The sequence below is a fragment of the Pleurodeles waltl genome, chromosome 2_1, assembly GCF_031143425.1.
Source record: "Pleurodeles waltl isolate 20211129_DDA chromosome 2_1, aPleWal1.hap1.20221129, whole genome shotgun sequence".
Taxonomy (NCBI): domain Eukaryota; kingdom Metazoa; phylum Chordata; class Amphibia; order Caudata; family Salamandridae; genus Pleurodeles; species Pleurodeles waltl.
The window spans coordinates 684,293,583-684,311,068 of record NC_090438.1 but is presented as its reverse complement, the minus strand read 5'-3'; the positions used below and the strand labels follow the sequence as shown (position 1 = coordinate 684,311,068).

Below are 17,486 nucleotides of genomic sequence, written 5' to 3'. Positions count from 1 at the left end.
GCGTTGCTCATTTGAAAAATCAGTGTTACCCTTATGAGTACGCATTTTTGGAAATACTGATTTGAAATTTAGTTTAAAGTCACATAATGTCTGGATGTATAGATGTGGCTTGTTTTAATAAACCTCTAAATAAAACGTAGACGTGGTACAAATGTGACACAATGTAATTAAAAGTCAAACTGGGGCATTGCAGATAGTTCAAACGTTTTTGAACTGAGCCGGGTTTACATTTCTACTAAGGGCTCTTAGGACTGCGCTCAGCCCGTGCAAGCATCTGCCCAAATGCCTGAAGAAAAGGCGGCTCTTCCGTCTTTGCTAACCACAGGGTAGTAACGGGAGTGGGAGCACAGCTGCAAAGTGTTCCCAAGAAGGAAATGACAGCAACATCCATTCCCCCTCGTGGGAGAAATCGCTCTCTGTGGTCTATTAATTACTGCGGCATTTCCTAGAAAAATATGCTTTCGGAGTGCGCGGTGTAATGTTGCGTGCAAGCAAAACGTCTTACCACTGCGGCTGCTGCCTAGCACTACGAAAAATAGATTTGTGAAAAGCATTACACTTCAGGCAGGGGCCATTGAAAGGATAGTATGTCGCAAAAGTGAAGTAACCTAGTTAATGATCTTGGGGCCAGGTTTACGAAAAGTTAGCGCCGTCTTTAGGTCATTTTTTGACGCAAAAGCGGCGCAAACATACAAAATATGTAAGTCTGCGCCACTTTGCGTCAAAAAATGACGTAAAGGCGGCGCTAACTGTTAATACATCAGGCCCTTTGTTTTTTTATTGTGAACATTAATTCTGCCGCCTCACTGTTGAATCCAGCAGTTGCATCAGCTCGAGCCATTCCTTTCGTATGCCCAAGCTTGTAAGTAGTGGTGCTCGGGTGGGGGCCGGGGCCTGGGATGAAGGAAGATGCCCCAGTTCTTACCAGCCCTTTTATAACCCTCCTGGCCGGGCGCGGACGTTGTGCTAACGCTTTCTCTTGGCCAGTGGTGCTGGAACAATTTTCAGTGTGGGGTGCTGCCATGAATGTCATAACACTAAATTCACACCAGTTGTGAAATATCCAAGTGTCACTCTAAGAACAAGTGTGTATTACTAAAGCGGGGTTGTGGCAGTGCCATGTCATTTACTGACAGCACATTTCCTTTGGACTGACCACTAAATGTGCAGAGGCATGCAGCTTGGCTGACAAAACGATAAAGGGCACAAAAAAATGTGCTATGGTTCTGTTAAAATCTTTGCTTTGATCACACTTCAGAACTACAAAAAAATGTGCGTCATTTGTGCTTTTCTAACTGCTGATATAAATTGAAACATTTATACAGTTTATTTACAGGCATACAATATTAGTTGACAAATTAACATCCCACAGCCTTCCCATTCACACTTCCTGTACCCTATCAAGATTGTCAAAAGTTCACTTTATAAAATACTCTTTGTAGTCCGAGAAACACAAATGTAACCGTCAGTCCCAATGTGTGAACTATAAGCAGCAATATGTCCAAAGACATGACCTTACATTTGACGTCTGTCAAAATGCACAGCAAGTGTGACCAGATAAAAACAAAATGTAAAGGCATCTTCATTGGTTTTTCACCTTCTGAACTCCAGCATGGATAATTTAGGGGTGCTACAGCACCCCTACTTCCTAGGCATAGGTCTCCGCTTCTGTAAGCGGACAGGAAATCTAACCAAGTCCAAATGGAGATCCAAAAGAGAGGTAATGTAGTGGGACAACACAGGGCCTCTGAGCTTGGAGCGCTCCCACATGAAAGATGTGTAACTTGTGAACATGTATCTTGCCCAGATCTTGTGGTTCCCAAAGTGGGTGCCGCAGCTCCCTGGTGCGCCATCAAAACTAGCCAGGGGCGCTGCACACAGTTTGGGAACCACTGAGCTATTTCCAGTTCGGACACAATAAAACTACAGCCAGTGGTTCCCAAACTGTGTGCGGCGCCCCTGGCTAGTTTTGATGGCGCACCAGGGAGCCGTGGCGCAGGATTTACCTAGCATTGATCGGAAGGTGAGCACACATGCTGCTTCACATTAGCAGAATGCGCACACGCCACCTAAGGCACTATTTCGACCTCCATCATTCAAGAACGCGGTGCTAGCAGGGAGGCATAGGTAATACACTGAGAGGAGATAGACCTTCTGATGAGGACCTACAGGATCACAAAAGGGAGTAGTCCATTCTCTTGGAAGGGTGATACATATGCAGAGGATAGTGTTGTTTACGCTCCGATGATTTTACATAACCGATTTATGTCGTGCCCAAGAAGATTGTGCCATCCCCTTGTACCTTACTGACTATTTCATTAGGACACGCTTTTCCAATTTGACCTATTCTATGCCATTCTGTATTTCTTGTTTGTAGAATGTATGCAGTAAACCGAAATTGGTCTCATAAATTTCCCTTGTAGTCAAATCCCCAGCAGTCTTTCTTTATAAAATATTAGAAGCAATTCTACTACCTTACTCCCCGGACACTCAGAATTGATGAAAAAGTCAAATTAAGCCAGGATCTGAAAATGCATTCAAAATGAGTGATGTCTCTTCCCTGCACCGGTCTGGACTGAGCTGTAGAGATTGCATTGTAACCCTGGACTTTCCTTCTGTGCTTTCAAACGTGTCTGTTTGTGATGCTTTCACATGTCCTTTTTCCTGCAACCCCAAGTGGACTTTAACAAACCCTTTACAACACATAGACTAGAAAAGTCATTGAAGAGCACCCAGTAGAGAAGTGAGGGCTCTACCAGTTGAACATTGCCAAATCCTAGGTCTTCAGATACTTCCTATTTGTCCCCCCCCTTACATGTAAGGATAGGAGGCTTGTGATCAAAGGAGATGTTCCACCCCGCGTTATTTGAATATTGAATCTTTCCCTGTACAAAATCTTAGAATCATCAAGCCATTTTATTTTTTCCAAGGTTATTTTTTTGTCCCTTTTTTCCCCAACTTTTACAGCTGAATGAAAACACTTGGCCAAATTCATCTCTTCCCCTGTTATTCTCTGATGTAGTTTAAGTGCAAATGGGCCTATGCTACTTTGGTACTTTACGTGGCCGCCTTGGTGCGAGTGATGCAAATAGTGTAACACAATAGGATGTGCCTCTATTTGCTCCTGCTGTGGGGTAAATCACCTTGTTCCACACAGATAAGCCTCTGCCAGGCAGGAATGTCCAGGAATACAGAGGTTCTAGGCTAGAATAATAAATGTAGGCATTGATTATTTAAAATCTTTATGATAATAGATGGCAAAGGTTAAAATTAGATAAACTTTAGCCTCAGTTAGCAAGGATAGTTTTGGTGATGTTGAGGAACTTAAAAAACGTTCTGATTTGGAAAGGAAGATGCGCAGATAAGAAAATAGATTGTCAATTTTATCTTCTCTTCCTTCTGCTTCATCTTTCTTTTTTGTCACATCTCTTCTCTCATTCTCTCTCTCTCTCTCCCATTCTTTACACTTTCTACTTTTCTTCCCTTCCTTCTCCTGTTCTTTATCTTTACCTCTAATTTTCTAATCCTTCCCCGTATTTTTCTCATTCTTGCTACCTCTTTTCTTATTTCTCGCCATAGGTATGAATCTTTCCGTATGTTTTCAGGGTATTTCTCCCCCATGATTCCCTTTGACTCTTTCTCCACTGTTTATCTGTTCCTTTCTCATCTGTTTATCTCTCTCCCCTCTCTCCCTAGCCTTTATGTTTCTATTTAGCTCCTCTATTTTGCTCTCCTGAATTTATCTCACCCTTTTTTCTCCAATACTTTTGCTCTTTTTCCTGGCCTGTACCCAAGCACCATCAAACCAAGCGGTCATGCTCTGCCTGCATACAAGGGATTCCACGTGATGCTCCTGGGTTATGAAATTCCCTGTTGTCAGATCTTTTTATTTCCTTTTAGCGGTTTTAGGCAGGCTTTGCCAGACATCTTCTCCGCCCTACCTACCCGACTTTGTTTTAACTTGTAAAGAGCCCGACCCCATCCTGCCTCGCCCTCAAGATGCTGCTTTCCTGAATTTAGTTCTGCAGAGTTCTCATTTGTTTGCTCCCAGTTTTTCTCACCTTTTTAAAACATGTTATGTGAAAATTGTCTTGCAGGCTTGCATACCATAGTTTCATTTTTTTTTCCTCTTTTTTTTTTTTAAAGGTTCTCCATCCACCTCCCAGCTCTTTGGGCTTCTGGTGTAGATTCTCAAACCTTCCCACCTTGCAACTATGATGAAACCCAGAACTACTGTGCAGTTCATTGAGCTGTGATGTTCATATGCTCACATTTCATGCCATTCTCACACTTCCATGTCATGGGTCTGGAACCAGCTTGTAGCGACACGTAATCCCGCGTCCTGCCTTCCTAAGGGCACTGTAGGCTTCGCACCATATAAATATCCCCATAAAAGTATTATATTTCTCAGAAGATGTTATGTCAAATTTAATAGAACATTTTTGTGAGTAGTGAGAACATAAAATCAGGGAAGCGTGTGTACTCGATGCATGCACTTCATTATAAACCTAAAAGAGGGATAATTATTAAGAATTTACACATGTTTAATATGCATGGAGGCAATAGACATGAAAGTGCAGTACCCCTTGTATCGTTTGCTGTTTAGTCAATTGCGGATATAAATTGCCTATGTCCGGACGACGAAAGCCATTTTAGGAACCAATGGAGCAGTGAGTAGTGTGTTCCAGATGATTCTGAAGTGGAAACATCTGGTTTTGTGTGTGGTCAGACATTTTGTTACATTTTACTCGTCTGAAATTTGCTTCCAGAAACCTAGACATCCACCCGATCAGGGACTGAGTGGTTTATTTATATGCCCCTCCCCAAAAGTGACAAACGTTATGTAATATTCCATGTTAATAGAACATGAGCTATGTAGGATGAGTCTGCCCTGTAATCCTCTGGAACCCATGGAATGTAAATTGTTGTTTTCCTGAGGAATGTATACATTAGTTGTTTTATGTTAAGGATGTTAATTCAATCTTTTTGTTAGCTTAAACTTTTTAATAGCACTTGTGTCCTTCATATGCCAAATACTGTAGGAGCTGCACTCTGGATTTCTTGATTTTTGCGATTGGGTGAACGATTGGGGAATATAATCGTGAAATCATGATAGTTCAAGGCTGGAGATTGATAAATGTTCTTTGTAATTTTGTTTGAGGTTTTCATTGGTGGCAGGATGAGAAAGCTTTGAAGCAGCCAATATTTAACAACACTCAAGTTAGTGTACTTACTAACCTAACAAGTCATCACTTTCCACGTTCAATGTTATTTGCTCTTAAGTTCACAATACAAAGATGTTGGACCTGGCCCTTTTTGCAGAGTTATCCCCAAACCTTTTGCCTTCTTTCTCCTATTTTTCCTGACCTGTTTGTGTTGGCTATGGGACTCTGGGCACTTCAGCACTGCAAACAGTGCTAAAATGCATATGCTTTCTACTAAACTCTATTGGTGATTGTTTTATCCTTGATTAGCATATTTGGTTTACTAGTAAATCCCTAGTATAGTGAACCAGATGTGTCCAGGGCTTTAAATCAAATGCTGCCAGTAGGCCATCAGCACTGATTGGGCCACCCACATCAGTACCCCTGCAAACACGTCTCAAACCTGCCCCTGCAGTGTCTACTGTGTGCAGGTTTACACTGCCATGTCAGCCTGGCAAGTTCACCCACTTGCCAGGCCCAAACATTCCCTTTTTACTACATGTAAGTCACCCCAAAGTAGGCCCAAGGCAGCTCCATTGGCTGAGTGTAGTGCATTTGAAAGGTAGGACATGTACTGGTGTGTTTTACACATCCTGATAGTGAAATACTGCTAAATTCGTTTTTCACTATTGCAAAGCCTGTCTGTCTCAAAGGACAACATGGGGATTGCCTTGAAATATCTTAAGTGTTATTTCCCATTGGTAGTAGATCGAGAGATGGAGTTTTGGGTCTCTGAACTCACAATATAAAAATACATCTTTTGGTGAAGTTGGTTTTTGAATTGTAAGTTTGAAAATGCCACGTTTAGAAAGTAGGCATTGTCTATTCTGTGCCTCTGTCCGTCTGTGGAATACATGTCTGGGTCAGGATGACAATTGGACTGTTTGAGTAGTCACTCTAGACAGTCACACAAAAGGAGCCGACATGTGCTCTGCGTATCCTGATGGCCCATTATCAGGGAGATGGGACTTCCTAAACTGAAGTGGTGGGAGGAGCAGATACTTGCACCTGCATAGGGCTGTGCCTGTCCTCACACAAAGGAGTCTCCAAGCCCCTGATGTGTGTCTGGGGCCAGGGCATGAAAAAAGCAGGGTCTTGTGTACTACATAGACTTATCTTTGAATTTTGCCTACTTCAAAGTCCAAAATGATTATAAGTACTGGACCTCTGACCCCACATAGTTGGAACACTTCTGGACTGATGGCATTCTGCCAGGAAGAATGTCGTAGGAGGCACTGCCCCTCTACTTGTTGCTTTGTTGTGCTGGCCTGCTGATTCTGTCCTGTGAGGGAAAGGACTGGACTTGGCTTTCTACATACAGATTTCCAAGGCTCTCCACGGGCTTGAACTGAGCTTGCCTCCTATTAAGAAGTCTCAAGGCCATCAAAGACTTCACCTGCCAGCGCCTGGGGTCTCTTGCTGAGGGTCCTGACTTGCCAAGTGGTGCCAAATCCAGTTCCTGGGCCCTTGGAATTGAGCTCTGGTGCAACTAGTGCATTGACGTCCAGAATGACATCGGATATGGCGCTACTCTCTAACCCTGTGCTGATGCCTGGACTGAAGTCCCTGTGGAGTGCCACAACCATGACCTACAACGCAGGCCTGATGACGCTGCAGCACCTCCGTGAAGTCTGTGAAGGCATTGCCCATGTGCTGTTGGTGCCTAGCATGTTTCACCCACTGGTGAGGCACAGAGCCATCTCCACATTGACCATTTGGATTAAAGTGCAATACACTTAGGTTTGTTTGACTCGTGCACACGGACACTGGCTCCTTTTGGTGCTGGGCTGAACTGATTGCAAAAAGTTGGTTTTGGTTAACTTCCATAATGATAGCAACAGGCTAAAACCTAATGGCAAATGCTGCCCAGATGAGCTGGCATTGACCTAGTGCTTTAGGGGTGTTGATATTTTTTCACACTTCGTTTTCTTTGTATTGTTAAATACATTTCCACCTACACGTATTAAACGGCTTGGCATGCTATCCGTTTGGATAAGCATCTAGGGGTAATTCTAAGCGCTAGACAAATGCAACAGTGCGACTCCTAAACGAGTGCATGAGTTTTAGAAATTGATATTTTAGTATTTTTTAAGATGGAGTAACGGGAGACATTTTAGAATATATAGTAGAAAATATTTTACATTTCGTGTTCATAGGAAGGCATATACAGTTAAATTTTCGGGTTGAACACCCTGGAAATGTGCCCAGCTGCTAAGCAGTTGCTAACTGCATGCCTGTAGCAAATGCTGTGTTACTTAAAACATGACCTATGTGCACTAAAGAGCTTATGTAAACAGGCTGTAAAACAGCTTACTGAGTAATGGGGCAAATGTATGCAATAGAATTGTTTAGAAGTTGATCGTTATCTCTCTCACCAGCAAAAATATTTATCTTACCAAATATAAATAATGATGACCAGTTTATACTGTAGCAATATGTATCTTTTAACTGGCGGTGCACAGTGAGCAGCGTTGTTCTCTGTAGCCAAGTCCTTCCGGCGGCGGAAGGGAGGGGCCTCTCCGCACCATGTCTCGCCAGTATCTCCCAGATTGATAGCTTTTGGAACGAACGAGCGAATTATCGTGTTGGGCGGGAGCCATCGGGGTCCGACTTTGAAGGCCCAGGGCCGCTGCTGAGGCCTCTGTCACTTTCCACAGCTCTCCGAGGTTGACTGCAGCAGGCAGGAGTTGGAGAGGTCAGAGAGGGAGAGAAAGTGTATAGTTGGAGATACAGAATGAGTAGAGGAGGGTCCGAGCAGTTTTGGTTCCTGAGTCCAGCCATATTGGCTGTCTTCCCAGCCCTCACACGGCACTCTCTTCTTTGGCCCTCACATGTGATCGCAAGACACACAGGAAGGCGGCCCTTGGAAGGAATGACGTCAATTCGTTGCTTAACAATTGATTGCCCTGTGATGATCGAACAAGCGATCACTGTGACCAGTTAATATCATTTCAGAGGGGGGGGGGGGGGGTGGCGGGGGTATCGGCGGAAGCAGGCCAAAAAGTGAAGGAGACCGCAAATAGTCATGAATTATCAAGTAGCTAAAGTGCACGCTTCCGGTGTGCGTATCTGTAACCACGTTTTTAGTTCTGGCTCTAGCCTGGAATTTTTGATTTGACTAAAAATGTTTCTGTACCATAGCGGTGGGGACTTTCAGCCAGCCGTCTAAATCCTTTGGTCTGTTGTCATTCCTACTTTTCTTCCACCCACTACAGCATGAGAAATTTAATCAGCTCACGCACGCTATTGGCTAACTTTACTGTCAGTGAAGGCTTTCTATGCTTTCACAAAGAGCACACCCAGACAAAGTAGTTCCCTTCTCTTCTAGGGACAGCTATGGCAAAGCGTGTTTTATGTGGTCAAAAACATTCTTGCTTTTAGTCAGTTTATTTTTGAGGGTCTCCTGGTACCTCATCGATATAAATAAAAACAAAGTGTTTTACAAAAACCAAGAAAAAACAAAATAAGATCTATTGGCTTTGCGAAAGTGTGTTTTTATTTTTTATTTTTGTATCCGAGCTGTATTTTCGTAATTCAGGCTTGTAAACTACACGTTGCATTCTTTTCTGGAGAACTTTCAACACTTTAGTTGGAAGAAAGCGATTGCAAAATTTTCTTAATTCACGTTTAGTGTAATTAAACTAAATAAATATATTGAGAGCATGACAACAACTTTCTGTGTTTTAAGGAGAATGATTGTAGACTACAAAAAACGCTTCCTCCTCACTTGTATTTATGGCTGGCCGTAGGTCCTGCCTAGTTATTTTAACTCTAGCAAACGAGTAAAGGAGAGTCATCTCATTGCAAATAAAGTGTATTCATTAAGAAGACTTTTGGCGCTCAGAACTGAACATAAGCAAACAGAGTATGTCTGTGTCGTTGAGGACAAGGGTAGAATCTAGAGATTGGGTCTCAGGAGTTCAGATCACATCTCAAGAAGGTAGAAGGCGAGCAAGTTGTTTATATGCGACTCAAAAGTAGTAGCTAAAAGAAACAATGGCATGTTTTTAGATTTGCCAGCACAGCGCTTGCAAATTCTCTTGTAAATAAAAAAATAAAATCTTAAAAGGGACTTGGACCCATTACTCACCTTTACTTACCATTGGTTGGCTCACACGTCCCTTATTTCCTTGCTTCCTGTTGGTCACTGCCTCCCCCTGGCTTCCTGCAGTGGAGCATGGACCAAGTACTGCTTTCTGTGGCCAATGTTCCTCCACTATCCATCAGGCTCCCGCAGGTACTTTAAAAAAAAAAAAAAAAAAATTATTACCTGCATTCACTTTTAGAGAGAGCATTCATCTGCATGCAGTCCCTCTTCTCTCCCTTTGCGGGCAGTCCCTCTCCGTCACCTCAACCCTCCATGGTGTCACCCTCCCTGTGTCCTCTCCTGTTGGCTGTTGTTTCAAGCAAACACCCCAGCTCAGCTCTCCTCCCGCTCTCCAATGTGTGCGCTGCTGTGCAACATGGCTTAAAGTAAGAATAAAAAAAGGTGTCATGCAGTCAATGCTGGCCACATCATAATGCAATTTTTTCTTTAAGCCATGGTGCACAGCAGCGGACGCTGCTGTACAACATGTCAAAATAAATAAATATATAATGTATGCACTAAAGCCAACAGATAAACCTGTTGGCTTTGCCAATGCTTGTTTTCAAGGCACTATAGTTGAGGGAGTACACTTAGTGAATTAGTGCACATTCAAGAGACATGTTTGGTATGTCGCTTACAGGCTTGATTCATGGTGATTTAACTAACTCATCAGTCTAAGTACAATAAAATAGTGCCATTGAGTACAGTAATCCCGATATCTCTAGGAGCCTTTAATCATTTGACAGTAAGCACTACGTAGAAAAAATATGTGGGGGAAACCATTTTGGTGTTTGAATACAGGTCCTTGCCATTGCACATGCACTCTGAACCTGCTAGCTTAATGGAAAGCAGCTGGCATGTTGGCGGCAGGGAGATGTCCATAACTGGATCTAGGTCAGTCTTTGGCATATGCCTGTGAAAGCATACTCCACTCCAAAAGATGGAGTGATAACTCTCTGAAGTATGTTGTGCTAAGTAGAGATCATGCCCACAAGGGAGTGGCTGGCCGGGTAGTGTTAAGCAGCCTGGCGGGATGCCTGGACCAACCTAACGGATGTCCTTTGTGCAACCATACACACAGTAGAAGTGCAGATGAGGGTCAAGAGTTTGTTTACAAAGTGACTGGTAGAGAGGAGCTACAGTACAGAAGGTGCTGTGCACAACGGTTTTAGGGACTTGTTTTTAGCCCTAGCGATGCTAATAAGGAAGAATGTGAATGCATAATCCTTTAATGCATTCAGTTAATTTGCACTAACGATATTGAGTCACTCATTGCCACAGGATTTATCCAAGCCTCACTTTTCGTCTTCTCATACTAGAAGAATAGAACACAGTTGCTTTCGTGCATACCTTGGAGATCGCATCTGGAGAAACATTTCTTAAATATACCCTTTGCTCAACTCCAATTGAAGCTTTGCAAACAGTAGCTGTTCCCAATCAATCGGTCGCATGCATGAAGTGGCTTTCTCCTCACTCGGCTACCTTTCACTCTAAGAAATCTGATAGTGACCAAGGAGGCCAAACAAGAATTTAGTTGGAGGTAAAAGGTGGCAGTAAGGAACAAGAAGGCGTAAGAGTGGCTTATTCTAGCATTACAGTGCACTGAGGTGAGATGAGGCTTGGTTTGGGGAACCATCCCTATATTGGAGTGTTGGTTCCTCATGGTGGCGTTTTGGGTCACTCACGTCTCTGCTGTGTGCATGTGGCACAGATGTGTTTCTCAAGTGCTACATGAATTTTTTGTGAAACTTTATTGAGTTTTGATAGGGCACATCACCATACAGAGACAGTGAAGCATAAAGAAGACATCAGACGTATACAACAAATAATTAGTGGTACACTCAGATGCAACTAGATAATGCCATCTTCATAACAATCAAAACATTTAATCAAACTGCAGTCATCGGGTCGACTTCATAATCCAATAAATTCCTTTGCCCTTGTGCTGCGTGAATTTTGAACCATTCTGCATCTAAATAATTAAACTGTAATTAATCAAATTTGTTTAAAGCTAGGATTGCTTTTTGAGTACAGATGGTCTTACAAGTGAGGCATGGGTGGTATTTTGACCTTTTGCAAGTAGACCTTATTCCCATTTCGGCTGTTGAAAACTGTTTGGATCATGGGCGGTTGGTATTGGAACATTTTGCAGGGATGAGCTAATGTCAGGCTGTGCCCATCGACCTATTCAATATACTTTGAAGGGGAGGAGTCTCAGGATGATCTTTTTCTCCTATCTTGTAGTATGCTTGACAAAACAGCAAATTGTTCCACCCTGGCCAAGCAATGGTATGGAAGGCCGTAAGTAGAGTGGTATGGAAGGCAAATGCTTGAACTTATCCTGGCACACAGGATCAATGACACAAAGGACATATTGTTCTATTGTATTAATCTAACCTCTATAACAATATTTTTGGTGGGCCATCTATTTACTGAATATGAGTTACAAAGAAGACATGATTAATTTATTAAGTAAAGGACATGTGATTTAATCTTATTTTCAACAATATTTAGAACCGTATTTCTGCTGTTACTTAAAGTTTTCGATGTATATATGTTTTTGTATGACAATTGAAAATAAAAATAAAAGAAATATGTTAAGCGAAAGGTCATGTACAATTGAGTTTGGCTGACAGGTTGGACATATCTAGCAGGGTTGGTATGAGGGAGCAACCGTATGCAAATCAGCCCAGGTCCTGCTCCAAAAGGAAACGACCAGCCAAACCGCCTGTCTGTGTCCCATCCGAATGGAAGCACTAGGAGCCCTAGACCCGTTTTGGCCTTGGTGGGCCTCATGAGTGGGGTACAGCTTCTGTTTTGGACTGAGGGTTGGTAAATCCTTTCACCCGCAGTGTCCTGGTGCAGTGTGAAGCCGTGGGACATGTAACGCTGCAGTAGCTTGCACATCTGGTCCGCTGTGGTGGTACCACAAGAGCCAGCACAAGACGGGAACAGTGCAGGCACCAAGAGAACCTTTCAAGTGTTTGTGAGTGGCAGATGAGCTAAGGGTTGGTCAAAATAGACAGGACATGGGAAAACAAATGGAGTAATTAACACACATTAACAGCTCAATGACGACTTTAAGCAACCTTCTGAGGAGGGTGCTAAATGAGATCTGTTCTCACCAAAAGTGGGAACGAGTCATATCTTTGTGGCCAGACATTGAAATCCAGAGTACTTCTTGATGGTGGCCAGTGAGAGCCATGCCTCCCCCTCTTCGGTCTATTCTGTGCAGGTATTTTATGGAGAATCCCCTGGTGACCTCAAATTAGCCACAAGGCTTCATTTAACCAGGTTTCCACCTGATCAACAACGGGCTAAGATTTTTGTTAAGTTGCCTACCACACAGGTGGGGAACTGTTACCAAATGTGCTGCAATGGACATTGTAAGGGTGCTATTTCCTCCCAGGTCAGGAGGGGCACTGATGCAATGTGGGAGCCTGAGTGTGGCACAGAAAGGGGGCTTGCTCTAAAGAGTGAGTAGTTAACACTGGTATGGCTGAACACAGTCTTGGTTGCCATCATCCTGTACTGACTGAACATGTATTGACCTAATAAAGAGATCTTCTTTAGAATATTGCATTTTTTTGCTGCATTTAAAAAACAAAAACAAATAGTTGGTTAGCAAACTCCACCTTCTCCGTGATTGTGCTGATCTGCAGGTTTCAGAAGAAGCGCTGTACAAAATGCAGTGTTGCGAAGACCAGGTGTGCCGCGTGGCCAATAGAAGGGTGGGGCGGTTGGCTGGGATTTGCTTGCCACCAATACCTCTGTGTATGCCCGTTCACGGAAGAGCTAGTTGTCCCCTGTCTGTGTCTAGCGCCGGAGCTATTGGTGAGAGGCGGAGTACTAAAGTACAGGGTCTATGAGTGGATGCCTCGATCTGTTGTGTGGAGATGTGGATCCTCCCCTCATACCTCTTCTAATTGAGCCCCATTTTCCATTCTTGCCTTTTTGTTGCTGGTGAGTTTACTTGTCTTTCACATTACTTGGCCCGTTTGACACTGGAATGTTCTTGGACGCTTTCTTTCAAACGCTGACCCACTTTAAGATGGAAGGTGCCTCAGCCCACACAATGTAACCTCATTAAATTGTCTCGGGGAAGCCTGCAAGTGCGTCGTCCTCGTCTGCACAGTAGGGGAAGTAAAGATAACCAGCGCTGATATTGTGAGGCCAGGCGAGGTCTTGGGGAGACTCGAGGTATCGGCTGTTAGAAAAGTATTAAGCAGGAGGCTGACCCGCCTCTCAGCGGATAAAAGCTTCTGTCTCCTTGTCACTCAAGCAGGCCCCAACAGCAAACTGAGCTCTTTTCAGTAGGGGGAGGGCACAGTCTGTTTAGATTCTGTGCATGAAATAATTCCTTTTGCAACTAAAGCAATGCAAGAATGAAATGTTCTGCTTTTATCAGGTGCTGTCTACTTGGGCTATGCCAGGAACTGCCTTGTTGGGTTATATGTTATGTTACAATCTTTACTAGGCGCTATGTCACACTAGCTATTCCACCAAGTTCTTTCAGCATTCGTTTTAGAGTCTGTGATATGGTTTTAATGTTAATATGCGCTCTATGGATTGCTCTACGTGGTAAAAGTAGTATTTTTGGTGGCATCCTATGTTACATCCACTGTGGAAAGAGGACGATGTATTTATTCATCAATTCCGAGACCATGATTTGGGGTGAACTTTGCAAGTTGAAGTTGCTCTTTGGTCAGTCCTGCTTTCGAGCAGTGCGGTACTCACTCGCCAGATTATTGCCAGTCTAGAGGTAGTATTGAAAGTTAAAATGTTGCTCACTTGGTTTTCTTTGCTCCTCTGACGTCACTTTTCTTTGGCACCCTATAGGATGAGTTGGACGAGCTTCGAGCGGAAATGGAGGAGATGCGTGACAGCTATGTGGAAGAAGATGTCTACCAGCTGCAGGAGCTGCGTCGAGAGTTGGATCGGGCCAACAAGAACTGCCGCATCCTGCAATACCGCCTCAGGAAAGCTGAACAGAAGAGCCTGAAAGTGGCGCAGACTGGTCAAGTGGATGGAGAGCTTATCAGAAACATGGAGCAAGATTTAAAGGTAAACGCTCTTAGTTTTGCAGAAGGTGCGTGATTGGTATCCAAGAAGGTTGGGGCTGACCGACAATGTGTGTGGATTTGGCAGGAGCTAAGGTGAGCAATGATTACAAGTTACATCACAGGTGCACAAAGTTGAGTCGTCATTGCCTTTTTTGTTTACTCTGTATTCTGACGCGTGTATCTGCTTCAAATAATTTCTTATAAGGCACTTCGAAATGTATAAAAATACATAGGTACGACCATTAAACCTAGTCTTAGGTGGTTTAGGAAGGAGAAGATCTAGCAAGAAGGATTCCATTATGGAGAAAGGTCCAGGAGAATAAAAGCTCCATACAGTACTTCAGGAGAGTAAGTAGGAGGTGACGTAGAACATAAAGAAGTAAATGAGGGACAGTGTACATACCACATACGCAGGACCACCTTGAAGCTTTTGAGACTTTACAGTATTATTTTAAATACCTGAAAGGTGATCAGATCTCAAAAATATTCTCTGGGTGTACTTGAAGAGGAGATACAAGTTCTACAAATTCATCTCAGAAATTATCAATGCGTGGAGAAGAGGTGCAAACCAGTATTAGAAACCGCAGATGTGACTCCGGTGAGTTTTATCCTCTGACATTTCCTAAGACGAGTTTTATAGCACTGAGAGGGATATACAATAGCATTTAGCCTCATTAGCAGCAGAGATGTTCAGTCACTCTTGTTTGCTTTCACCTAATCTATGGGCACAACCCACAGACCGTTCAAAGGCATGCACGTAGGTTAGAGGACAACAGCTACTGTTGTTGACCATCTCCCAGGTCAATAATGATATTAGCTCATGAACACAGGCAGCACTAGGATCGCCTATTTCTCCCTCACCTCAGTTAGTTCTCTGTTATGAGGGAACTTCTGCTGATGTCTTGTACCAGTGTTTACAGAATGCATTTCAAGCCCACCAATTGCATGTACCACTCAACAGCCAGTACATGTATGTGCCTCTAGGTGTTCACATAGTTCCTTGCCATAAAGGCTAATGCCACTCTGTGTTAACTCTAGGGTCATTAAACCACTCAGTGACAGTCCTTGTATGTCACCAAGGAGAGTAGATCTCCGATAGCTATACCAGGTCATGAAAGTGTAGTAGCAGTTGTGTGTTTTGACTCGATAGTGTTACCTTTGTTGATGTAGTGTTACAAAACTCTTTAGAGATGTCATTTCTGGTAAAATGATTTATGGGCCATTTCGAAAACAAAGGAGGGTTTTATTGTGGCTGTAATAAGAGCAAGTGCATACGTTATGATACATGGTCTATTTAAAACGAAACACATTTGGGGATGCTCATACCTTTTGGGAAGAGACTCTTTCCATAATTGCTGTATTCCATAAAAAACTTTCTCCAACGAGTAGCTTGTGAGCTACTAGTAACTCTCCAGCTGCCTGTCAGTAGCTCTCCTGTGTGCATCTAAGCCTACTAAACGAGAACCTTTTGCTTGGTTGAATATATGTATGCCAAAGCTGCGTATTCAAGACAGCAGTGCGTGGATGTTCAGAACTCATGCACTGATGTTTGCAGAAAAAATGTCTGTTTCCAAAAAATATATTTAAAGCTGATTTTTCGAGTGATAAAGTATGTGGTGCTGGAGAATTATTACTATTATCTTTGTGCCAAGGGCATTACAGCTATGGCTGTTATGTATGAACCATGTAGAGTCATTTTAAAGTGACAAAACATGTTTTACTACAGCTTGCATCCCTGTCTGATGCACTGAGGTGATCTCTGCCAGTTAAGTTGAACATGCTGGCCACTAATCTTGTCTAATATGGTCACAGTCATAACACTAATAATATTGATAGCTCACAATGAATGGCATTTACCATAAGTAGCTCTTATCACACAAAAGGTTGGAGACCCCCAGTGTAGACGTTATGTAGGCTAAAAGGAATCGTATTGGTAAGCAAACCCTTTACATCACAACCTGTATTTGTTCCCTTACCACCTCCTTGACTGCATTTGTTTTCTGTTACCCTCCCTCTTTGTAAATCACCCTGTATCAATGCAGGCAGTGACCACATTCATATTCTCTCTCCATCGCCTTCTGTCTTTCTCTTGATGTGCGCTGATCTGGAGCAGTGCAAAGAAAATGATATGTCATTTTTTTTTATTTATCTACTAATACTCTGATATTAGTAATGTGATCCAAATAACCTTACAACTGCATTTGTTTTATTTCATTATTCTTGAAAGTTGTGTAAATATGTGGTTTAACAATATTAAAACATCGCACTGCGTAAGAAGGTACAATTGGAAACTGGTGGCCATCTTCATGCAGCAGTCTTAGTCTCATATTAAATATTTACTGTAGACATTCCGGTGCCGCCATTTCTCCCTTTTCTGTTATACTCGACAGTGGTGCCCTTCAAAACTGGTCAAAAAGCTCCAGATGGAACCCCCAGAACTGGACTCAGTATGTCGAGTAGCCCTCAGAATTGGTTAAGTGTTGTGGTACAGTGCACATTATTACCCCTTGAGGGAAAATAGTGCATGGGTGCCTCGAGTGTATTGAAGGCAAGAAAAAGACAAATATATCAAATACATATACCTCACCCCTTATTAGTTTATTGAGCGCTCAATTACCCGGAGGTTTCCTGTCGCTAAAGAAAGTAAGATCAGAGCAGTCACGGCAAAGAGAATGGGCGGCACACGTGTGGGGGAGGTGAGGGTGTAAATAAATAAAAACAATCGCCGCCGCCGCCTCCTCCTCCGCAGCGCGGCGCTCCTCTGTTCCTCATCGCACCAAGCAGTGTCTGGATTGGCTTGGAGCGCCCAGCCAGGAAGCTCCCAGGCAGACTGGGGGAGCCTGTGCAGGCTCTCTCCAGCCCGGCAACTGTGTTGCCGTCCTGGAGAGAGCCTGCTGCACATGTGTGTTTGGCCAACCCTAGACAGCTGACCAAACATGGATGCGCAGTGAGGAGGAGCGCTGAGCACTCCCCCTCACTGCTAGTCACCCTCATGGCCCCACCCCTTTAAAAGAAAAGGATAATAAACTAAGTTTATTATCCTTTTCTTTTAAAGGTTTTGCAGCTGCTGCTTCTGGCAAGGGTGGGGGTGGGCACACTCCTCCGCCCTAATGGAGGCGCAGCCCCTGGATA

The 17,486-nt window shown here is 43.3% G+C and overlaps 1 protein-coding gene across 5 annotated transcripts in view; it reads left to right on the top strand.

Moving 5' to 3' along the window:
* Positions 1 to 17,486, top strand: part of MTCL1 (microtubule crosslinking factor 1) — a 459,063-nt gene that overhangs the window by 107,120 nt on the left and 334,457 nt on the right. For all 5 annotated transcript variants that reach the window (XM_069216701.1, XM_069216685.1, XM_069216678.1 and 2 more), the window contains exon 2: positions 14,131 to 14,355. In XM_069216701.1, the coding sequence (XP_069072802.1) occupies positions 14,131 to 14,355 (225 nt within the window). The remainder of the gene's footprint in view (positions 1 to 14,130; positions 14,356 to 17,486) is intronic.